Source organism: Gadus chalcogrammus, chromosome 3, assembly GCF_026213295.1.
Source record: "Gadus chalcogrammus isolate NIFS_2021 chromosome 3, NIFS_Gcha_1.0, whole genome shotgun sequence".
NCBI lineage: Eukaryota > Metazoa > Chordata > Actinopteri > Gadiformes > Gadidae > Gadus > Gadus chalcogrammus.
Genome location: NC_079414.1, coordinates 17,794,773 through 17,818,224, shown reverse-complemented (window position 1 = coordinate 17,818,224; position 23,452 = coordinate 17,794,773). Strand labels below are relative to the sequence as shown.

Genomic DNA, 23,452 nt, shown 5'->3' with positions numbered 1-23,452 from the left:
CCTGAATAGGGGGCGACAAGGCCCCTCCTCTTTGCCGCCGCGAGCCGGGCCTGCCAGCACATAGCGCATATTTCACCTCTCTTCTCTTGTCCTCTGGTTATCTCCTCGCCTCACTCCATCTTAGATCCCCCTCCCCTTCCTCCGTTCCTTAGTGGTTTCCTCCAATAAACTTGCTCCCTGAGCTGGGACAAGAGAACCTCCTAGACTGAACGGTAATAATTAAACATCTAATCAGCCTTCTCCCACACACACACACACACACACACACACACACGCACAAACACAGACACGCACACACACACACACACACAGACAAAAACACACACACACACACACACACACACACACACACACACAAACACAAACACAAACAAAAACACACACACACATATTCCTAGAGCGGCCGTCCCAGGGGCCAGGGTCTCTGTTGTTGCCAGGGCTGGGCGTATGGACACCAGAGCTCGATAGAGGTCTCTCCAAACCTACTGGGAGGGCTGGCATTGGCTGCAGAGCGAGGGGGGTTTGTTGGGGACGGGCAGGTCAAGGCGGAGCGCCAGTTTATTGTAGGTGGTGATTTGTGCTACTAATGAAGAAGGGCTGATCCCCCCCTATATAGAATTGATTGGCCAACATTCTGCATGTGTGTTGTTGTTGTTTATGTGTGTGTTTCTGTGTGTATGTGTGTCTTGATGTGTGTTTGTATTGTGGTTTGTGTGTTTATGTATTATGTATGTGGCTGTTGTGGTGGTATGTGTATGTGTGCTTGTGCTTGTGTGCGTTAATGCACAGATGTTGGTTTGTCTTTACGCGACAAAGATGATTGGAAACATCCTTTTTGGACACACAATGACGACCGGAAAGACAAGAAAAACATCTCTTTAAAAGGCATAGCTGATATTGCATTCATCAGAGATTAATTTTTCACAGATTAAATCACTAACAAGCCAGCAGGCCCTGTAATGAATAAATGAAAGATAGAGAACAGAAAACAGCCTTGAAGCTTTAGCTAATGTGGATCTTCTGTAAAGAGAAAAGGGGGCCGATGCAAAGCAACCATGAAATTAAGCCGGGCAAACATTCACACAATAAATGCAAATTAGGTCAAAAGTGTAGTGACATATTCGGAGTGTTTTGGCTTGAATACACAGGAAATCCAGTCCTGGGTTCTGCTCTCAATACTTCCAAATGTCATGTGCATTAAATTGTGTGGAAAAGGTGCATTGTGCAGTGTCAATTTGCAGGGTTATCTACATGTAATCGCACCCTCACAATGTATTTCTAATTTAGTAAGAACTAAATTTCTTACTTCATCAACTTCAAGGTTGGAAGTTGATGGAGTATTTTGTACATGGCCCCTTGTTCAGCATCACATCAATGTTATAAATTATACGTACCATTATAAATTCTAAATGTATCTAATCAATTATTTCAAGTGAGTCAGTAAGTATACGTGAGTACGTGCCATGAGCGGCTAGCAAATAAATGAAAGTGCATTAACCATGGTAGTCATCCCTGGACACACAATTGTGTCTTTCACCTTCAATATACAAGAATACAATAACATGTTAGCGCTATATATGCTACAGTGCATCCTAACCGAATCATCGTCTATGAGCTGCCATGTTCAAACTGAGACGGCGATAGTTTTCAGCAATTTCAGAACGACAGTCTTTGTTAAAAAGGGTTTAGCATAATGTCTACCAGCTTTAGATCCTCATAAACAACTCAACTAGTGTTAATTTCATCTCCACGAGTAAAATTTAGATAAAACGGCATCTTGCCACTTGAGATTGGCTTTATGGTTTGAGTTATTCAACTGAATTTCTCTATTACCCAAAAGGGAATGTTGTTATTGGAAATCCCATCTCATTGTTGTAAGTTATGCTGCATTCGAGCACAGCCACTCTAAACGTTTCCTAAAGGTTCCATATCAAGTTAGTGAGGGGGGGGGCATCTGAGCTATTGCTGCGACTCAGGCACAAAGCCAATGGCCACCATTATAGGCCCAAATGAGACATCTCCTCAGGACGAAAACATCATCAACGCCTTGGGATGGCAGAGGGAGGTTCAGTTCAACCGAACAATTGAATGAACCAGAACAAGTCGGAGGGGGCGAAACAACAGACCCGCCCCTTAGCAGCTGTGGATCCGTCTCCTCTCTTGCGTGCCTTTGACAACAGGGAAGCACAAATTACCACAACGGAACCAATGGGGGGGCTGCCAGTGGATTTACGCAGGGCTTATCTGTATTCTGGACACCGCGCACTGAGGGCCCACCGGGAGCTGCAGTCACAGGCCGAGAGCCAGCCCACAGCTGTTGCGAACGGCGATTCAAAGGCACCCGTGGCATGGGTTAATGACCAGCTCGGCCATGGGCGAAAGGCCTCCCCTAGCGTGAAACTTGCAGTGTCTTTTTTTGATTTACTTCTTTTTTTTGTCACACACACAAAGTGCCAAACCGTCATGGGTTTACGAGAAACCAAAAGTACAGTTTCAAGGGGTCAGATGTTTCATTACATTTCATTTTACACACACACACACACACACACACACACACACACACACACACACACACACACACACACACACACACACACACACACACACACACACACACACACACACACACACACACACACACACACACACACACACACACACAGAGTGTGCTAATGTGGGAGCCAACAGCCCATCGATAAAGGGTTTGAGAACCTACTGCATTCAGGGATGTGATTGTGGGGATTACCCCAGGGACTTTTGGGTTCCCTGGTTCGCCGCACGCACGGACACATGTTTCCATGACTCCCCTGGCCTGTCTCCCCCCCGCCATGCTGCAGGTGTTCAGGGAGGCATGGCCTCTCCATATGCAGCCCGTCGGCTTGCTTTCTCAAGCTACTGGTCATCTTGTCAAACTCTGTTGGTCTCTTTTGGTCTCTCTTGGCTGCCTGTTGTTTCCCTGTTCTGCGGGGGGTCCAGCACCACTGCCCGCTCCTGCACTCTTCTCCTGTCGCCTGGTGGTGGGCTCTTGCTGAGCATTTCTTTGGTCTGACATGACTGAGGCAGTGATTTAGACAGGGCACAACTCAACAATCCTTCTTTTGTGTACCAATTCAATCCTTCTTTTGTGTACCAATTGGATCAGCTTTGTCCGAGGCGGACGTAAACAAATCATGGTTTATGGCGGCGTGAGTCCCTATACATACTGTCCTTTTGTGGAATGAAATTTGGCTCAGTTTACTTTTGAATAACATTGCATTGGCTAGGTTAGACACATTGGAATGAGTTTGTTTGTGTGTTTATAAATGTGGTTGCTGGGTTTCATCCCTTAAAGTAGAATTGTAACATGGTGTTTTGGTTTACATTTTCGAAAAACATGTTAAGTAACATTATTTCTTCTTCCACCATTAGAATTATCATGTTGGTTTTTACATGTGGATATCGTTTATGTTTTAGCACTTTCTGGTGTCTGTGGTAACGGTTCTGCATTATCAGCAAAAAACAAAGCGAGAAAAATGTAGAGGGTGTACTGCCTTCAGAGGACTGGCCAGATGAAATATCACCCTTCTCCTGCACATCCACACAGTGAGTAATCGGCCCTCATAACTCCTACAGTAAAAACACACCGCACCTACTGCTCTTGTTACGTTACAAATGGAGGTGATGTTCAAGGTCCAATAAAAAGCTCACTGAATACAATTCAACCAATCAGTTTTACTTTCTGAGCTGCTTAAAATGTATTTTTTTTATCGCCTCTTGATTACTTTTAGACCTGTACGAAAACGGCTGAGGAATAAAGTGAAAGAATATATAAAAGAATGAGTCACCAGACTGACTGAGTGTGTTTCAATGGGCAAACTTTTATAACGTGACCTTCTCATGAACCTGTTGTACGCCATGAAAACAAGACACCTTCGCTTTTTCCCCTCGCTTCATAATGAGGCCATAGTGTCAATTATCTTTTTTTTTATGCGGTCCTACCAGGAGCCATAAGAAAACAGAGGATACGGAGCAACAGGGCTCCCCCCTGTGGCGAGAACACGCAGCCGTCCGTTCACTCAGTACGCCACAGAACGAGCGTCTCCGTAGCAACAGACCTACATAGCAACTACCACCTTTTTTATACTGATAATCTTGTCTTGACTTGTACGGCTTGTGTCTTTGGTTCTTGGAAAGAGAACATACCTACATAGTCATACCTACATAATGTATTTTAAGCCATGTATAGCACAGGCCTGTAATGTTCTGTGCTTGATAGCTGATTCATGCATGAATTCTTCCAGGCTGGAAGAATGCAACTCACACCAATCACAACCACGGAAGGAAATGTGAAGAATGACTTTGTCTGCTCTTCAGTCGTGCTCTAGGCAGAGGTAAGGAAATTCAAAGAGAATATATATATAGACCGACTCAGAAGAGGTGGACTTCAAAGCCTTCTGCTTTCTATTTAAATGACAACAGATATATTCCATAGAAACAACACACACACACACACACACACACACACACACACACACACACACACACACACACACACACACACACACACACACACACACACACACACACACACACACACACACACACACACACACAATCGTTTCCACAATGCATGATGACTCATTCAGAAGGTAGAGAACCAAATTGAACTGGACAGAGCAAGGAGGCTGGCTCAGACCTTGCCATTGCTGGCCAGCTAAAATCCAATTTCAGCCCCACAATGCAAAGCTTGTTTGACCAGTCCCGACGAATGATTTAGGACGCAACCGCATATTGTCCATCACCTCTCTACCACGGGCCCTGGAGGAGCAGTGGACTGAGGCACTCTGGGATGGAGCCTTGCTAGGATTCAGGACTCAATTGATAGGCTACTATTGCTCTGGAATACAGAAAGCAATGGTCTGAGCCGGCTCCAATTGCTCACAAAAGCACCACTGTGGCAACATGTTTTCTCCTGAAGTGCATCGTTTTTGCAGTCATATATTCTGTGCACTCAAAGGTTTTGCATACAATTCAAACTCAAGTTGTTGTTTGTCTTTCTTGAGTTGAAGAATTGTAGGCTATGTATACTCCTAGCGGCATCGCGCGCCAATGAGGCAAATGAGATTCTCTTTTATGTTTATGAGTCTCTTTTGACTAAGTCGAAACACTTTCAAACAGACGCTTGTTGCTCTCCCGGTCTGTCCTATATTAGCTCTGGGGCTGCCAGCTTGCTCGGAGCCACCGTGTAGGACCTTTATCTCTGCTACACGTGGATACAACTTTGGTACATCACTCCTAGCTATCGACCCAAATGTGTCAGATGGTTTTCAGATGTTTCGCTGTAGTTTTAAATAGGTTGTGGACTTATTTAACATTTTCTGTGTAGCAGATTTAGGCTTCTATCAGGTAGATTTTATTCATATTTATATTAGATCAACGCATTTGTTGGTGCCTTTGGCTTTTGGATGCTGATATTTCAATCTGCAAACTGTTTTATTAACTTTCAACCGAACTGTATTCCCACAAGTTATAATGCGAGGCACATGAATGATCTGTTTGAACTACACATTGCAATGTTTTTCCAATGTGAATGTGGGATTTCTGAAAGAAACAAACACAAACAAGCCAAATAAATAAATAAATAGAGGCTTTGTCATTAACAGAAGTCCGCAAGCAAGGAGAAACCTGTGAAGGCCAGCAATGACGAATGAGAAGTCTGCATCACACACACTGAATGACTTACAGTGCCTACCTGTTTGGATCCAGGGTTACCAGTGAAGACAACTTGTCAAATGCCTTGCATTATACCAATGGAAATGAAAAGATGTGTGGGGGTGGCACACATGAATGGAAGGAAATTATTCCATTAGTCAGTGTACAGAATTCTGAAAACCCTGAATGACAACAGTACACACATACCATGTGCACTGCACACATATATATGAACACACTGTGATTTGTTGCTTTGTGTAAAGTCTGCTGCTCCCACTGCTGTCTGGCTGAGGAAACCAAGACGTGCGTGCATAAGAAATAGAAACATTTTCAATACCCGATGCCTAAAACACCTACACTTTAATCGGAAATGGCTGATTCTGCAATGGCTGATTATTTTTGGTGCGTCATCTGACCTCTGGATGTCACCACGTTTCTACATATCGATACATAGTAATACGCAAAGAATACATTGTTGGAATACAAATTCAAACAATACAACATATTGCCATGAGTATTAATAATCCTGTCTCTGGTTTGCCGTCATGGCAAGCAGAATAGAGTATATTATTTTCGCTGGGAACTGTTGATTAAAGTGAGTTGGGCCTCAAAGAGAAAGGCTGCAATGCTAAGGGACATGGGTCAGATTAGTGAAATATTAATCTTTTTAGTACAAAGAACTTCCTTTAATTGGGTTGTATTTCTGCTTCAGAGTTGACTAGAGACCATTAACTGCAGAAATGATAAAGCAATAGGAATGAAGGATGGGATTGGAATAACGCTTCTGTGATTATGGAGGACTTTTTTTTTTTTAATCCATGCCTGCCCACAGTGCTTGGAGGTTTAACTTTCAATTTGGCGACGTGCATCGGGTGGTTTCTGTACCAAACAGCCTTCCCTTCACACACAAATTCTCTGTTGGAAGCTGGCCTGCTGTGATAGTTTAACAATAAACACTTTGCTTTTGGGAGAAAGTGGCAAATTCATGAGATCTATTGAGTGAATACAAACAAGACCTTGAAAGGTGACATATACTACCAGGTGTGAGTGTGATTAGCTGTCACAAGCAGTTTTGAAAAACCGCCTCTTCTGACATCACAAGTGGGCGTGTCCACCATATGTATGACGGATAAATGAGCAACGTTTGCTAGAGTCCAGAGAGTGAGCTGGTAGACTGATCTAACGAGTGGCATCCAGCTGCAGCCCCGGAGCAGGGACCTGTGTTGTGGCAACAGCACTGTGGTGTGGCAGGTCGGTGTTTTTCCCTGTGAGTCTATCAATGTACTAATGTCTGTATAGATAAAGATACTATTGATAAGCAATACATCGAGCTGTGTGATGGAGAAGCTGTTTGATGTAATGGTAGTATACGTTGGAAATCTATCTATATCTATATATTATGTATCTTGCACGACCTGCCACACAACAGTACCCGGCTCCGGGCACTGTGGTGTGCAGCGGGATGCTATTGGATCTATCCAGCACACATCTAGGTGGACACACCTACTAGTGTTGTCTGAAGAGACAGATTTTCAAAAGTGCTTGTAACGGCTATTCACACTCACTACCGGTTGTATAATCAGTCACCTTTAAGAGTGGTAATTGTTGGTTTTATAGCACAGCCTGAGAATTATAAATAGTTCTTGTGGTCCAAATCCCTTGCTGATAAGATGGAGCACCAAAGCACCAGCAGCCGCTGACATACAATATTTCCATTTTAGTTGCAAAATCCATGCAAAAGAGATTTTGGGTGGATCATGCATAGAGGTAGACTGGCTATTGCCAGACCAAGATCAAATCATAGATTGCTCGTTGGTCTGAGGAGGCTGCTGTCATTTTCTTCAGCACAAGAAGCGTGATAAACGGGCCTAGTTCACCTGACTCTCAGAGCCATAGAGAGCGAATGTTATCTCTATCACTCTGAACTGACTCTGTACACAATTGGCTGCTTACCGTCGCTTCCCTGTCGTCCCTGTGTTAAACCAGCCAATAGCGTGCCAGGGAGGGAAGCCATCTTGGTGATTGGCTCTAAAATAACAAGCTGTTGCTGGGTTGTTATTTGTTACAATGTTGATAATCCTAGTTTGTTAGATCAAGACATCTGATGACTAGGACGTGTAAAGCACGACCTACAGTTAACATTAACAACTTTAACCTTTTTTTCTCTCCAATTGGTAAAAATCACCATACACCACTATCACAGACTGCACACAAGCATTGAACAGTCAGATACTTTTACTTTGAAAACCATCAGTGTTAGGTAAAATCAGAACAGCATACACGATGTTAGCCAAAAAGAAAAGAAAACAATGAACACAGCAAACATGCCCAAACTCTGCATCACTTTAGATGTAGCCATGATGAACACCACTTTACAAATGATCATGGATAAAGATGCCTCAATATAGATTGGATCACAACACGATCTGCAGATAAAAGTCAATAATATATAAATTTGATGAATAAAAAAATTCCGTTAGAAAGACCTCACTTAAAGTAACATGCAATGCGAAACAACTAATAGCAGCTCAGAAACTGAAAATAAAATTGACCAGCAGTCAGTAAGAACCGAGACAAACGTCCATATCAGTCCGTATATTCGGTGTATTTTTTAGAGGACCCCTGCACTTTGCTCGCTGGGTATTTCAGTCTGTTCAGGGCCATCTTTCGGAGGACAGCTTGTGGCAAGTCGACGTGGCATTTCTCCGCCAATTCGACCAGATAGATCAAAACATCACTGAGTTCCTGGCCGAGATGCTCCCGCTCAGAGTCGGTCCAACCGGGCAAGCCCTCGGCGACCTCCCCTCGCCACTGGAAGAGCTCGGACACCTCTCCCACCTCTCCAACCAGGGCCAGCAGCAGGTTTCGGGGTTGATGAAACTGGTTCCAATCCCGCTCATCTGTGAACTCAGCTTGCAGTCGGCGAACTTCTTCCAACGTGGGCTCCTTACTGAAGGTGAACTTCTCGTCTCCTCCTGCTCCATTCGTCAGCGTGGGACGGATTCGGAGACGATCGATTAACGCTACTCCATTTGACAAGGTTGACAAGTCGTCATTATGTCCGTTAACTGCATCTCCATTTGTTGCCATTTTCGGTATAGTTAAGGATGTCAAATACGAACGATACAAGAGCTGTAGACGCAGCACCAACAGTACCATGCGAAATACTCCCGCCAGTTACAACCCGGAAATGATGTAAACCCCGGAAACAGGATGTGCATTGGACGTTTTTTTATGCATGAATTTGTAGTTTATTTTCGAAAACGCTCTGTTCAATCGTAGCTGGGCTACTACGACCTTGCCCAAGAACTACAGCTCCCAACTCCCTACCATCTGCCAAAAATGCAGACAGCATGGCCGCCTGCACTGTCCTAGTAACTCCCCTGCTGTATGTCAATAAACAAAGCTCTTTATTTTATCATAAGGCTTGCAATATACACAGACAATGTGTTACTAAGAAGATTAGCACGTCTGTTTCACGATGCTCTAGCCAAGCCGATCCACAAAAAAAGAGGTAGGTAATGTAGCGTATGACTTCTGGTCCTTTTCAGGATCATAAGTGATTATGTGTTATGAATGGAGGCTATACACTATATGCATGAGCTTTTATTGGTTTCAGAATATTATAGCGAATAGCCTTTAACAGACATTCTCAATGCTGGAATATGTACTTGCCTGTCTTTGCCGTAGTCGTCCTCATGAGCTGGTCGGTGTAGTTGGGCTGGAAATCCATGCGCAGATTCAGTCCAACACGAAACTCTTCTCTGGGTCTAAAGTCGGCTTCTCTGCACCGCCAAATTCCCTGGTGTCATTCTTTGACGCATCCTTGCCGGGGACACTGCCAGTAATTATTTGACATACACAATCAATGGATTCCCTTTTCATGTATACTCTTTCATTGCTGTAGTCATTATAAAGTAATTAATACATAATGTCCATTTGTACTCCTAGGTGCTTAACAGACGATGCGTCGAAGCAGCAGTAATGACAGCCCTGGCGCTCAACTGCACCATCAACAAGAAATCATTCTTTGACAGGAAGCACTACTTCTATGCAGACCTCCCGGTGAGTGGAAACTTTATGTTCTGATTTTCTGTCTTCTGTGTTAAAACTTTTACATACAGATGAATCCAAAGTGCGGGTGGGAAGGAAAATGCAGCCAATTGGGCCATGCATATTATGCTAAGTTTTGATTTGTCTTCCTCCCTATTTTCTTCACATGTTTAATGCATCTATCCCTGGCCAATAACCCATGATTTCTGAAACAGTAAAAATGTCCCTTTTCATGCATATAATTGCGTACTTTGTTATTTGCCGAAGCCTTAAATATTTCTCAAATGGGACGAGTAAATCTTCTTGCAAACATTCCATTTAATTGCAATAGTATGATTTAGGCGTAACATTTCCTTCATTTGGTACACGCTACTTTTTCTTATATACAGCAATATACTAAAAAAAGTATAATTTCCTCTATGATTGTATTTTACCGTGCCCTTGGAAAGTAATACAAAGAATATTCCACTCTCATAGTAAAAAAGAAGAATGTTTGTCAAGTTGATGTTATGAGTCACAAACAATTACTGAAAAAGGAAATGGGTTTATCGCTTTTCTAGATATTCTAATAATTTATGGGAAAATTAATTGTCGTCCTGGCTGGTCACAATGTCATGGTAGGGGTCACAGATTATCAAATAAATCTTAAATATATAAAAGAATATCAAATTTTGCCAAGGTTGTCATAGATTTGGAACATATGATCATAGTGACATAACATTGGTTTCTTGTCCTTTCAGCATTCTAATATTAAGTAATCTATCATGGTTATATGGGAAACGGTTTCCTCAAGACCATTGCCAGTCCCACCGATTGTATTGCACATTCATACATTCGTAGTCTTCAGCATTCAAACCTGAAGCAATGTCAGGAAGAAATTTCAGATATATTGCTTAATAACTTGATTTGTTTTGACCAATCATGTTGTCTGTTGTCGAATAAGCTGTGAGGGTATGATTAGCCAGCAGCAAACAAAAACTTAGCCAGCACTAGCATACATTTGACTGTAAAGGTTTCAAATGAAAAGTTTACTTGAGGTGTTTTTGATGAGTCACACAACAAATTACAGCTTTATTCGCTCATTAAATAAAGCCTGGGCACATCTGTGATATTTATCAGTAACAGTATCATCAGTTCATATTTAATATGGTCCTCTGATCACGCCACACAAATGAATCACCGGCACAAATAAATAATCACAAGTTCCTTAAAATATCAAGGCTTGAAATAAGCCTTGATGTTGCTTGCATGTTTCCTAATGAGTGAAATAAATTTTAGTTTTTTTGTGATGGGTCTGAACAGCATGAGTAATGAGGGGAATGCACAGGCAGTCCAACAGTGAAACCTTGTGCGTGGGTCTATCTAAACAAGTATGACACCTTTTTATATAATGGGTTTCAAATGTCAAGGCGTCGGCGACGAGGATAGTGTGTTAGAGATCATTAGTCCCCATAACGTCAACAGTGTGTGGTTGGGAAGAGGATAGGTTAGGCTGGATCTAGCTAATGTTCATTGCATTGCTTAACATGAAGCCATCAGCAAGGGAACTGATTGCACAGGCAGGGACATTTATTTTAATTCAATTAATTGTATTGGATTGCTTTCACAATGCAACACGCGTGTGCAAATGCTTGAAGACTTTCAGTAAAAATTTTCTTTGAAAAAGACAAGCATCTTCAAAGGAACAGAAGGGCAAAAGCTTGCTTTGGGATGTGTCATTGTTTACAGAAGTCAGACACACAGTTTACATTTTATTCTCTTTGTTGAGTGCAGACGATACGCACGCGCACACACACACACACACACACACACACACACACACACACACACACACACACACACACACACACACACACACACACACACACACACACACACACACACACACGCGCACTCCCACTAATTACCTCCATGTCGCTCCATCTTCGGTAACCTCCCCCCCCCTCCCGCATGCCAATAGGTATTAATAATGCTTTGCCTTAGTGTGATGCCGGTTTCCACGGTAACGAGCCCAAAGTGATGGTGGATGAGCAGCAGCAGGAGTTCTCTCGGTAGCGAAGCAGCAGAGCAGATGAAATATTTATTCTCTCTTTTGGACCTTTCTCTTCCTCTTTCTCTCTCTGTATCTCTCTTGTTCTGTGTGTGTGTGTGTGTGTGTGTGTGTGTGTGTGTGTGTGTGTGTGTGTGTGTGTGTGTGTGTGTGTGTGTGTGTGTGTGTGTGTGTGTGTGTGTGTGTGTGTCTGCCTCGCTCCCTTTGTCTGTCTGTCTGTTTCTCTCTCTCTCTGTCTCTCTCTGTATCTCTCTCCTCTGTGATTGCGTAAACCCGGGTGAGACGACAAGGGCCCAGCCCACCGAGTAACGAAGGCTTCGGCAGAGACTGGTTGTTTAATTGATGGCCCCTCTTGCCCCGCCACCGCCGGGGACGGCGTCGCTGTGTGAGCCTGTTCTATTGTTATTCCACAGCGGTTCGCTTACCGTGAAGGTTTTTGCCCTATTAGACGGTTCACCGCATATTTTTTTTGAACATTGTTTGCTTATTGGCACATTGTCAAGAATGAATGCCCCCCTCAAGCGTAAGTCTGGTTTGTTATTTGGCATGGTTGACACGAGGGTACCTCTTGATTTTAATGAATGCTTTTAAGGACATAGATGGTGGAAAATCGAATGATCTATGATCAAGGAAAACTCCGGAAAACATCAAGAGAAATACAGATTCACTCACTTCACGATCTCGAGTAGGATAGGCAGAAGAATAGTTCACATTGATTTGGACCACCAGTGCTCGATGCAACGTGCAACGTCATTCTATCAATGAACTCTATTGTGAAATACTTGACTGGTAAACAGTGTGACGCTCCCTGTGTCATCACCTGGAGCCCTGGTGCGAACCTCGCTACAGAGGTGCGCTCGAGTGTTCCTAAAACCTGGCCCTCCCCGACAGGCGGGCTACCAGATCACCCAGCAGCGACGGGCCGTGGCGGTGGACGGCCAGCTGGCCTACAGCCTCCTCGGCGGCAGGAAGAGGAACCAGATCCAGAGCAGGACTGTCCGTATCAAGCAGATCCAGCTGGAGCAGGACAGCGGCAAGAGTCTCCATGACGACCAGCGGAGCCAGACCCTCATCGACCTCAACAGAGCAGGTAAGCACAACCCAAACTCCATTTGGGTCATCTTTATGAGGGATATATTGATTTATTTTTCCTAATCCAATGAAGTTTAAAACGGTTTATTTTCAAGGTTGTTTCATCGCATTTTCGTACAGCTGAAAGCTTATCAACATTTTTTATTTGAGTCGCTTTACCCAAACAAAATAGCAATATTTTGCTCGGGTAGGTGGCCATTGTTCTGGAATCAGTTTAAAAAGCGATTTAAGAGGATGGTTTTGTTTTGATTATTCAAATGAGGAGCAGAGGTGGCGTCAACGTGGCTCTGGTTTTGTGATGTTCCAGGTGTAGGCCTGATGGAGCTGGTGATGGAGCCAGACATGAGCTGCGGAGAGCAGGCTGCCGCGGCCGTCAGGGAGCTGCAGCTGGTTCTGCAGGCTCTGGGCACCTGTCAAGGAAACATGTCAGGTAGGGAAACCCATCCAAGCCGGACACTCCCCGTTCTTTCCTCGGCCCATCTCCCTCCTTCACTGACACTAACACTGATGATGCCCTCAGCCCAGCCCTGTTGGCCGCTCTTGTGGCTCTTGGTCTCCCTCCTAAACCCTGGCATGTTTCTCCTGTTTCTCTGGTTATTTCCCCGCTCCTCTAACCACCACCCTTGTTACTCCGTATCAACCCCCCCCCCCCCCCCCCCCCCAGAGGGACAACTGAGAGTGGACGCCAACGTGTCGGTCCACCGGCCCGGGGAAGAGCTGGGCGTCCGGACGGAGGTGAAGAACATCAACAGCGCCCGCTTCCTGTCCAGGGCTATCGGTGAGTCGTATGGGGGGCTTGTCAGAAACCTGCTAAAAACCCGGGGGGGGGGGGGGATAACGATCAGAGCCCCCTGCTGGGCTTCTCAGGGACGATAACAAGGACAGCGCCTCACTCGGAGCGCTGTGTGTGGTTAGGGCATTGTGTCTGAAATGGGTGGGAGTGAACGTTGTTGAGAGGAGGCGAGTGCTGAAAGCTGCTCTGACTGAAGCCAATCTCACTGCCTCACTGAACCGTCAGGAGAAGTGCGTAAACAACCGCACACACACACACACACACACACACACACACACACACACACACACACACACACACACACACACACACACACACACACACACACACACACACACACACACACACACACACACACACACACACACATAGTGAAAGAAAGAAACAAAGAAAGAGCTTTTTCTTGAAGATGACATTTGCAATCAGTTTGCCCTGAAACAATCGCTCCGTGTATGGGTAATTATGCATGTGCTCCCAGTCAAACTGCTTGTCAAGATAAAGTGAGGAGACGGCAGCACACAAACAGTGGATGCACCCGCAGCTCCCAGGCGATGCCCTGGGAAAAAGTCTATAAACAACTTCTATCTCATCTCCTGCACTTTATCCTTCAGAGGAAACTCTTTGAAAAGCGATTCTTGTTCCCTACCTGCATCCAGGGGAGGAAGACTGAGAGGGGGAATGGGGTTTATCCCAGGCCAGGAGGCATTAAGATGCATATTACTGAGCCCCGCCGGTTAGCTTTGGAACAGATGTTCACCGATAATCACACATCAGTGTAAACATTAGCTTTTTGTGTTTTCAGCAGAGTTTTGGTACTTCCCTCCTCAAACACAACATTAGGGCACTTCTGTGCCGAGGGCACATTAAGAAGTCGTCAATGAACATATCACTTGATCGACCTGTTGACTTCAGTCAGTTGCTGCAGCTGAAGTGCTATTTAAAAAAAGTCAGCGTGCCAAAAGGATCATCTATCAACTTACACGTCGTCAAAGGCACTTCACTTCACGGGCGGTACAGCAGATGTCAGGGGTGTAATCTATTAAGATGTGTCGGCGTGCGTGTGTGTGTGTGTGTTTGTAGCTCACTCCCAGTTTCATTCACTGCCCCCAGACTACGAGATCCAGCGACAGATCGAGGCTCTTGGGAGAGGCGAGGCGGTCCTGAACGAGACCCGAACGTATGACTCCAAATCAGGGTGAGAGGATTCGCCTTCCAGGCTATATTGTGCTCTGTGTTCTGTTTAGCCCTGGATGACTACGGCCACAGTAGTCGGACAGAATGACAGACAGACGGTTGGGGGGAGACAGCCCCTGTGACAGCCCTCTCATCAAAATAAACGAGATTAAATAGAATGAATTTTATTCCTAAACTTGTAGCTTGTTGTACAGCTGTAATCGCCGCTAGAGCTTCGCTGTCCATCTATCAAGAATGTTTCTCTCAAACGTTATTTGTGTCTCAAAGACACACAAAATGATCTGTTTGTTCCGATTTCACCACCTGGCTCCAATGTGTCCCTTCACGTTGGCAGCTCCTCCCTAACTGCCTCATGTGGTTTTCCTCCTCAAGCCACACCATTCCCATGAGGGACAAGGAGGGTCTCCAGGACTACCGGTGAGTAGTGTTCTGGGATGTTTAAGGTGTCACAGAATGTGTGCGGGTGTGCATGCATGCGTGCACGCTTGCGCTTCCATGACTCCACCACCTCAAACCCCCACCCCCGAAAGAAGCGAGCATCGCAGCAGAGGGGCAGACTGGCAGCTCTTAGATGGGCTAGATAAGCACACGCTGCCCAAGGGTGCCTGTCAGAGAGTAGCCTGCACCCCCGTCCGTGCAATAAAGGGGGGGTGGCCCCCGCTGAACCAAGCGATTAGAGGGGAGGCTGTGATGTGTGACAAGGAGTCTGTGTCAGGAGAGGCGTATCGGCGTCAACAACAACATCCCCGCCCCCCACTGCCGCCAACCCACACCACTTGCTGAGCTTATCTCAGCCGCTGCTGATAAAAAGAAGCCTATCCGCCCACAGTGCCACCACTAACCCTCCTCCCCCAACCTAGGTTCATGCCGGAGCCCAACCTGCCCCCCCTGGTGGTGTACGAGGACCGGGGCTCCGTGCCAGCCGGCCTGCTGGGGGCTGAGGGGGTGGTGGTGCTGGAGGGCCTGAGGGAAGGTCTCCCCGAGCTGCCCAGCGTCAAGAGGGCCCGGCTGGTGCGCTCCTACGGCCTCCTGCCTGAGCACAGCTTCACTCTGGTGGTGAGCCCCCGGCCCGCCCGGCCCCCCCGGCGCAGGACCTCACGATTGCTTATTGTGGTGGCCTTTTAGATTTTAGATTTTTCATTGATTAAAAAAAACAACCCACACCACTTGCTGAGCTTATCTCAGCCGCTGCTGATAAAAAGAAGCCTATCCGCTTCTTTTTATCAGCAGCCTATATATATAGAATATATATATTCTAGGTGCCAAAAAATCAATTAAAATAAACCATATTATTAGAAATAATTTTGTGAAAATCGTTAATTGATCATGTAATAATTTTTTCACCAAAAAGGTAAATCTGGACTTTATTGATAACTCTCCTTATTGATTAACATATGGTTAGATGTACTTGATTAATCCCATGTATAATTGGTTAATTATGTGTTTAAAGTAAGCACGCCACCTCCTCCATTGGCTCATATATTTTCAGGTTGGACAATTAACCTGTGAGGTCACAAATGTTGCTCATACAGGCCTATCCCCAACTTTAAATTCTTCAACGCATACAAGAGAGTGAAGATATGGGTTTCTGGTGCTTCATTCTCTAGATGCTAGTCAGGGCATGTTTTAAATTGGAACCAGTGATGATATTTGCTCTGTTGCAGAATGAGGATGGGCTGATGGAATACTTTGAGGCGGTTGTCAAGGAGACCAGGAAGGAGCCGAGGAAATTGATTGGCTGGGTGACAAATGAGCTGCTGGGTCATCTCAAACACCACAACCTAAGTGTGAGCAAATGGTGAGACATGCGCATACATATGTGGAATGTGACAACTTTAATTCATGAGGGCAAATCCAAGAGGAATAATTGAAACTTCTGAAATTGGTTATTAAAGTCTGTAATTTGTCTCCGTGGCAACCACTAATTTAATATTCGTGGGCTAGAATCCTGATCGGTCCTTTGTCCATTTTGAAGATTATAAAATACCAGGCCTCTGTCAGGGGCTCAGCAGTTACAAATAACATGATGCATCCAAAGCAGACATTTATCCACTTTTCAAAAATGTGTGTGAGCTTACAAAGGTCAATCCCAGGAACCTTTAACAACGCAGAGCGACAAACATAACACTTCAACAATGATGAGTGGGCTCGCACCGCTAACCATTAATCTAACTGAACTGAGTCACTCGAGACTCGATTTAAGTTTTATTTATTTATTTACGCTGAGCGCGTACATGCTTTGTGTCACAAACAACACATTTAGAGGAACAATCGGAGGGTTGATAGGTTTGCCGATGTACACCAGGTTCGCAGGCCGGCATGACCCTACTGTGATGTCTATGAGTTTCCATGAACCGCCCTGCTGTCGGTTCATAGTCATAGCTCACAGTCCATGAATGAACCTCATTACAGGGCTGCCTTGTCTCATGAAACAATAAGCTATACTACGCAGCATCCCCGAGACCCCCTGCGGTGGTCCTTGTCTGGCTCCGAAGAGCTCGTGGGATCTTCTTACGAGAACCTGCCAGTGTGAAACATGTTTCCTCGAATAAAAGGAAATTACAGATAGTCTAAATATTTCCATGTCGGGGGTCCGGGCTCGGAGTCTCATTATTACATAACCCTGCGGTACGAGACGACGCTCCTTAGACTATAAAGTCTAAGGAGCCTCGTCTTCCCCCTCCCCACCCTTATCACTGTCTAGCCAGCAGCTATCTCGTCTGCGCTTCAGATCCTCCCCAGACAGCAGTGCTAATGTTTATGGTGTCAGAACCACCGCCAACGCCTCACTTCCCCCCCCCCTCCTAGTGGCTGGTTATCTGTCAGGGACGTTGTGATGGACCACCACGACACCCGGCCCTACCTGGACCCCCCCCCCCCCCCCCCCCCCCCCCCCTCACCCACCACCGTGACTATTAGCATGACAGATGGAGAGGAAGTGAGACTGTAGACGGGCGACGGCGCCGCACTTCTGAAGTGGCGATGCCAGGGGAAGTTTCCGGCGGGAAATAAGGGAGCCCGGGATCATGGGGCTGACTTCCAACGCCGAGTCCCGGTTTTTTAAATCACCTGAAATGTCTTTACGGGGAAAACGTCACTCGCTAGACTCTGGAGGTACTTGCCGGAGAGAACCCGACTTGAGTGGAGTTCGGAGGAGTGCTTGCTGGAAGCTGTGAGACTCGGCCTATTTACAGACGGATGAAAGAGCAGAAGTACTTCCAAAGCCACTGGAGTGTTCCCGGCCATCCCCGTGGTAAATGAAAGGAAACTTTCTGTTTCTGAAGGGGGGGGGGGGGGTGGGTTTGGGAGGATGTCTTGCGGGAGGGGCGGTGTTCACTCAGGCAGGTTGTACTTGGGCGGATGGCTGCGGTATTGAATTGGATACGGAGTAATCATCAGGGCTGTGTGGTGACAGACTGGTGAGTTATTGAGCCCCGCCTCGCATAATGGCGTGCAGAGCGGGGTGGGGGGAGGGGGGGGGGGGCATCAGGGATGGAGCACGGGTGTGTCTCGGCGGTCGGTCCGTGGCCGCCGCTGCCTCTGGGAAAGCGTGTCGTGAATAATGTTTATTGTTGTTGCTTCTTCTGAGTCATTGAGTCATTACAAGCTCTATGGGGGGAGGAATAAACTGATTTATTTTTTCTTGTTTTCCTATGTTAGACACACACACGCACACGCACACACACACACACACACACACACACACACACACACACACACACACACACAGGTGCAGACCAGTCAGGTAAATGTATTGACGGGTCCAATGAGCTTGGTGTAGTATGTGTGCATAGTAATCTCCAAAATCCCTAACACCTATTTCTCCACTCTTCTGCACCTATTCCTATTCTAAGTCTCTCCCATCTCCCTCATCCACGAAAAATCCCTTTGTTTACTCACCGTTTTGTTTTCCATCTTTTCTTCGTTTATCTTAGTCCGGTCTCTCCGTCGGCACTGGCTGAGCTGCTGGAGCTCCAGGAAGCAGGACACATCTCCTCCACCGTCGCCAAGCAGGTCGCTAGCCTGTCTCCGTCTGTCGGTGACTCTGTCTCTCGCTCCGTCTCTGTCTTTCTCTCTGTCTCCCTCTATGTCTGTGACTCTGTCTGTCTCTCTCTCTGTCTCTCTCTCTGTCTCTGTCTCTGTCTCTGTCTCTGTCTCTGTCTCTGTCTCTGTCTCTGTCTCTGTCTCTCTGTCTCTGTCTCTGTCTCTGTCTCTGTCTCTGTCTCTCTCTCTCTCTCTCTCTCTGTCTCTGTCTCTGTCTCTGTCTGTGACTCTGTCTCTGTCTCTCTGTCTACGTCTCTCTCTGGGAGATTATTGTTATTCATGTGATTTAACCTTTATTTATTCAGGAAGCCTCACATAGTTCGGGCATGCCTGGGCTTCAGTTCTATGTATATAGTTTATTCAGTCATTTAAATGAGGCTTCTCTCCATAGCAACGCCATGCCTTTCAGTGACATCCTTCAGGAGCAGGTAGGGCGGTTAAGCCTCTTGCTCTACAGGAGTACAGACATCGAGGAGCATCCCACCCCGTACCCTTCAGTGTTGATTGAGACCCCCCCCGCCCTACCCTTCCCTGTGTGTAGGTCCTGGGGGAGATGTGGAGGGACCCAGGGAGGAGGGCTCCGGAGGTCGTGCGGGAGCAGGACCTGGGGCTGGTGTGTGACTCCAGCGACCTGCAGAGGGTCTGCCAGAGGGTGCTGGACTCCCACCCCGACCTGGTGAGACCCCCTCGGAGCGTCCAGGGGGGTGGAGGGAGGATTAGTATTCACACCATGAGGAGACCAGACTGAACGACACGACACGCCCAGAATCAAGGACGCTGTTCACCACATGCTCGTTATTGTTTGTGCAGTGGAATGCTGGTGTGCCAAACTCGTATAAAACATTTATACCGCACATATAGTATAACATATTGCAGAAAATATGTAAAGTAGCTTCATGTGCAAGAAAAATATATGATGTATAAACAAAACAATACATGCAAAATAGGGTAACTTTAACTTGGTGTAACTTTAAATACAGTGTGCTGCCTCTGTCCTGGAGGTGGGCGATTGTTTGAGTCATAGAGCCAGCTGGCCTGGCGGTTTGGGGTCACTGCTCAGAGCACTAATGGCCAGAGAGAGAGAGAGAAAAGCTCCATCTCAGTGTCTCGGTGTCAGGGTAGGTGTGGGGGCGTTTGCCTTATGGCCGCACAAATGTTTCTCTCTCACTCTGGCATACTAATGTCTCTCTCCCTCTCTCCCTCTCTCCCTCTCCGGTGTAGGTGCGGGCATTGCAGGAGGGTAACAAGAAGGTCCTGAACAGGCTGATGGGTCTGGTGCAGAAGGAGACCAAAGGCAGGGCTGACCCCGTACTAGTGAGGAGCCTTCTGGAGGAGAAGACTTCCTGAACACCACCAGTGTTCCCCACCAGTCCATCAGGTCACCGTCACCATGGGGGGATAAACCACACTCTGTCGTGGGCTCTGTCTCTCTGTCCGTCTGTCTGTCTGTCTGTCTGTCTGTCTGTCTGTCTGTCTGTCTGTCTGTCTGTCTCTTACCCTGTCACAGATCAAGTATACAATCATGGTTATATAAGGCAGAAGTACCTATTTTCTATTCCATCCCGGTATTAACTCTCTCACAAGGGCTTACGGGTACGGAGTATTCAAAAGTGATCTGCGTTATGGGATTGCTGTAAATAGAGAGGCTATGTAATTTTTGTGTATATACTGCTTGTGGTCTGAGCAATAAACGCATTTTCTGATATCTTATACCTGCTGTGTTTTTTTTTTTGTTAACTATTATCAGAAACATTTATGCCACATTCAAACTTCCTTTTACCTCATGGTGAATGCGAATGAAAAGCATCAAAAAAGCTTCACACCATCTTATTCCGTGCTGTATGCAAGTGCCAGTCAGTATGCCAGACATGGTGGTTTGGTATGACAATCCGGGCTGCTCCTCCAAACCCTTGACCTTGTCTGGCTGAATGTCAGGGCTTGTGGACAATAGGCTCCCCCAGGTGGCTGGAACACTGCACTGCACTGGGACTATGGTTGTTTTATAGCTCTTTAAACCCTGGGGTTATTTTAGACTTAAAGTTAGCAAAAGTTAGCATTACCTTAGTTTTTTTACATTTCCTATAACCTTTGATGTGTGTGTGACTCAGAAATCATCTTTGTGTCGGTGAACATACGTTCGGGTTGACATGAAGTCATAGCTGACAGCTACTGGATTTGTCCTTGTACTTGAAACGATTTCTGAAACTGCTCTCGAAAGATTTCAAATAAACCGTGAAGTGCAAATATAAAATATGGTTGAATGATTGCGAATAAAAGGGCAAACACAGTGATTTGACAAGAGGTTTTTATTAAACAGGACATGCCTTTGTGTCTCAAAAATCTGAATGCAGCCGAATAGAAAAATGCAACGCTTTAATTAGGCCCAAATCTTTGAAGACTGCACTGCAAATTGAACAAGTTTCTTTTGGATAAAAACATACAGAAAAAGTATTTTTCCATTTAAACGATACCAGTTTTTCCTGAAACGCAATAATTGGAAGAATAACCTAGCCTTTATGCAAAATAGAAAAACTGTTTGGGCCGTCAAGTCCACTGCAGAGTGCTGTTGAATAAAAACGTTATCAAAGTGCCACAGTACCCTAGGTTTGAAAGAGAAAATGGCATTATCCCCAAAAAGAGATTGTGAAACGACTTTGATTGTCCTCAGTACATTCCATGTGATTCTACCGCATAGTAGAATCCGTACATATATATTTTATAAACAATCTTCAAATACAGACATGTTTTCTGTTCATTCAATTCAAAAGGATTGCTGGCTTTTTTAAGTCTTCTCACTAAATTCTACCAAACTACTAAAAGAAGTTCAATATTTTAATCAAATAGTTTTTCATGCTTAGGCAAATACCACTCTTGCTTATTTCTACCAATACAATTTGTTTGTTAAAACCCTCAAAAGTTCATAATCCATGTTTCTGAATATAAAACGATGAAAAGACGTGAATAAAAGGGGAAAACTACCCACCGATAAAACCAGAAACAAGCAACAGTTGTCACTGAACAAGACAATATATACATCTTTTTTTTTTTTCTTTGCTCAATGAGAATAATTCCAGTATACAGATGTATAACATTTGAGGTAACTATAATATGGTTTTATTCCTTTGTTAATCCACGAGGCAAGTCAAGGCAAGAAATGAACCAAAATCCAAAGTCAGGCACTAAGTAAACACTGCTCTACAAAGGGACGCCACAAAGGGGAGCTTTGTAACAGTATGAACCTTAATGACTCCGTTCTGATGCGAGGTGTTCAGTCAGAACATGGAGATAATGTAGGATGGACAACCCCCTGTCTGGGGTCTTGAGTGTTTCCAACGTGACACAGTAAATCAACAAACACCCGCCTCAATGTGACATTATCATAACGACACAGACTCCATACAAGGCTCAACGCATTCCCATAGTAAAGAACAGCGCCACACAACTATAGTCTCTATACGATAATCGATAGAGAACCAATTAATTAACAATCTAAAAAAGCTTAAATACCCATTCCCAAAGCAAAATACTAGTCATAGCCCAAAATATCTTTCATTTGCATAGTGATATATCTCTTGGAAACATTTGTCATACAAGAATATAATGAAGCTTTACTAAATAAGGAAAAGTAGAACAAGTAATATTCTATTTGTGCCAAACAAGTCAACTGTCATCTTTTGCACATAGTACACCTGTGAATTTCTTGCCGATGTGTTATTTTGAATTGTGACAAATAAGTACTCATTGGTTCCTGAGGTGCAGCTTGAACTGAAAATAAGTTTGTTTAGAATATTACTTTGAAGAATGATAATGTCGCTAAAAAAATAAAATAGCAAAACAAATGCAAATGCAAATGTAACAATTGCTGTATTCAAATCCTAACCCATCTTCTCATCTGTCTGAGCAACAGTGGAGAGCTAGCCTTCACACAGGGCTAGCTAATGTCATCCTATGGCAACAAAAAGGCAGAAATCGTCTAAGGCAGGCCGAGCTATGGAATAGCAGAGAGATTACGGTCATTGACATCATTTCATTATAGTTGAGGCTTCTCTGCCCTAACATTTGTGTGTACTTCAGCAGGCTTCTTAAAAATAAGCCATATGGTAATGGTGTATATTGGGCCTTATTCACCGAGTGGCCATCTTGGATCCATCTGACTGAAGAGAATAGTTACGATTCAATCTTTGGTGGGTTGACCTGAATCTGGCTATTATAAGCTATTCCGTAGTTACAAATATTTGCTAAAATAAATATTTACATATAAGGTGGAGTGGGGTGCATCAGAGTGCAGACAGAGTATAGGCAACCCCATTATTGTATATTTTTCCTATCTTTACTGTAGGCTAGTGCAGATACTCCACCAAACCCCAACACATTCTTGGAATAAAAACACATAATTTATCACTATCTGATTTAAAGAAAATCTTTTAAAAATGTTCAGAAATCTTCATTCTTCATGGTATAGTGCTTGAAGCAGAGAAGGAAGTCTTTAAAAATGTATTTTTGAATAAAAATAGTGGGTGGAGGCCGTGGGGGGG

The 23,452-nt window shown here is 44.9% G+C and overlaps 2 protein-coding genes across 2 annotated transcripts; one reads left to right on the top strand and one right to left on the bottom strand.

Moving 5' to 3' along the window:
* Window positions 1-7,894: 7,894 nt before the first annotated feature.
* Window positions 7,895-8,915, bottom strand: dctpp1 (dCTP pyrophosphatase 1). Its single transcript, XM_056586374.1, has one exon. The coding sequence runs from the start codon at window positions 8,848-8,850 to the stop codon at window positions 8,278-8,280; it is 573 nt and encodes a 190-aa protein (XP_056442349.1). The 5' UTR covers window positions 8,851-8,915; the 3' UTR covers window positions 7,895-8,277.
* gatb (glutamyl-tRNA(Gln) amidotransferase, subunit B) lies at window positions 8,895-20,887 on the top strand. The gene is made up of 13 exons (XM_056586373.1): window positions 8,895-9,205; window positions 9,382-9,535; window positions 9,643-9,756; window positions 12,686-12,884; window positions 13,194-13,316; window positions 13,551-13,664; window positions 14,790-14,874; window positions 15,246-15,290; window positions 15,734-15,929; window positions 16,538-16,671; window positions 18,809-18,887; window positions 19,459-19,593; window positions 20,139-20,887. The coding sequence occupies exons 1-13, from the start codon at window positions 9,045-9,047 to the stop codon at window positions 20,262-20,264; spliced, it is 1,665 nt and encodes a 554-aa protein (XP_056442348.1). The 5' UTR covers window positions 8,895-9,044; the 3' UTR covers window positions 20,265-20,887.
* Window positions 20,888-23,452: the final 2,565 nt, after the last annotated feature.

Bases quoted from the DNA above. Each gene is read 5' to 3' on its own strand.
- dctpp1 (XM_056586374.1), bottom strand. From the start codon at position 8,850: ATGGTACTGTTGGTGCTGCGTCTACAGCTCTTGTATCGTTCGTATTTG.
- gatb (XM_056586373.1), top strand. From the start codon at position 9,045: ATGGCCGCCTGCACTGTCCTAGTAACTCCCCTGCTGTATGTCAATAAA. The intron at 13,317-13,550 runs GTAGGGAAACCC...CCCCCCCCCCAG, and splicing joins CTGTCAAGGAAACATGTCAG to AGGGACAACTGAGAGTGGAC. The intron at 18,888-19,458 runs GTCGCTAGCCTG...CCCTGTGTGTAG, and splicing joins CCTCCACCGTCGCCAAGCAG to GTCCTGGGGGAGATGTGGAG.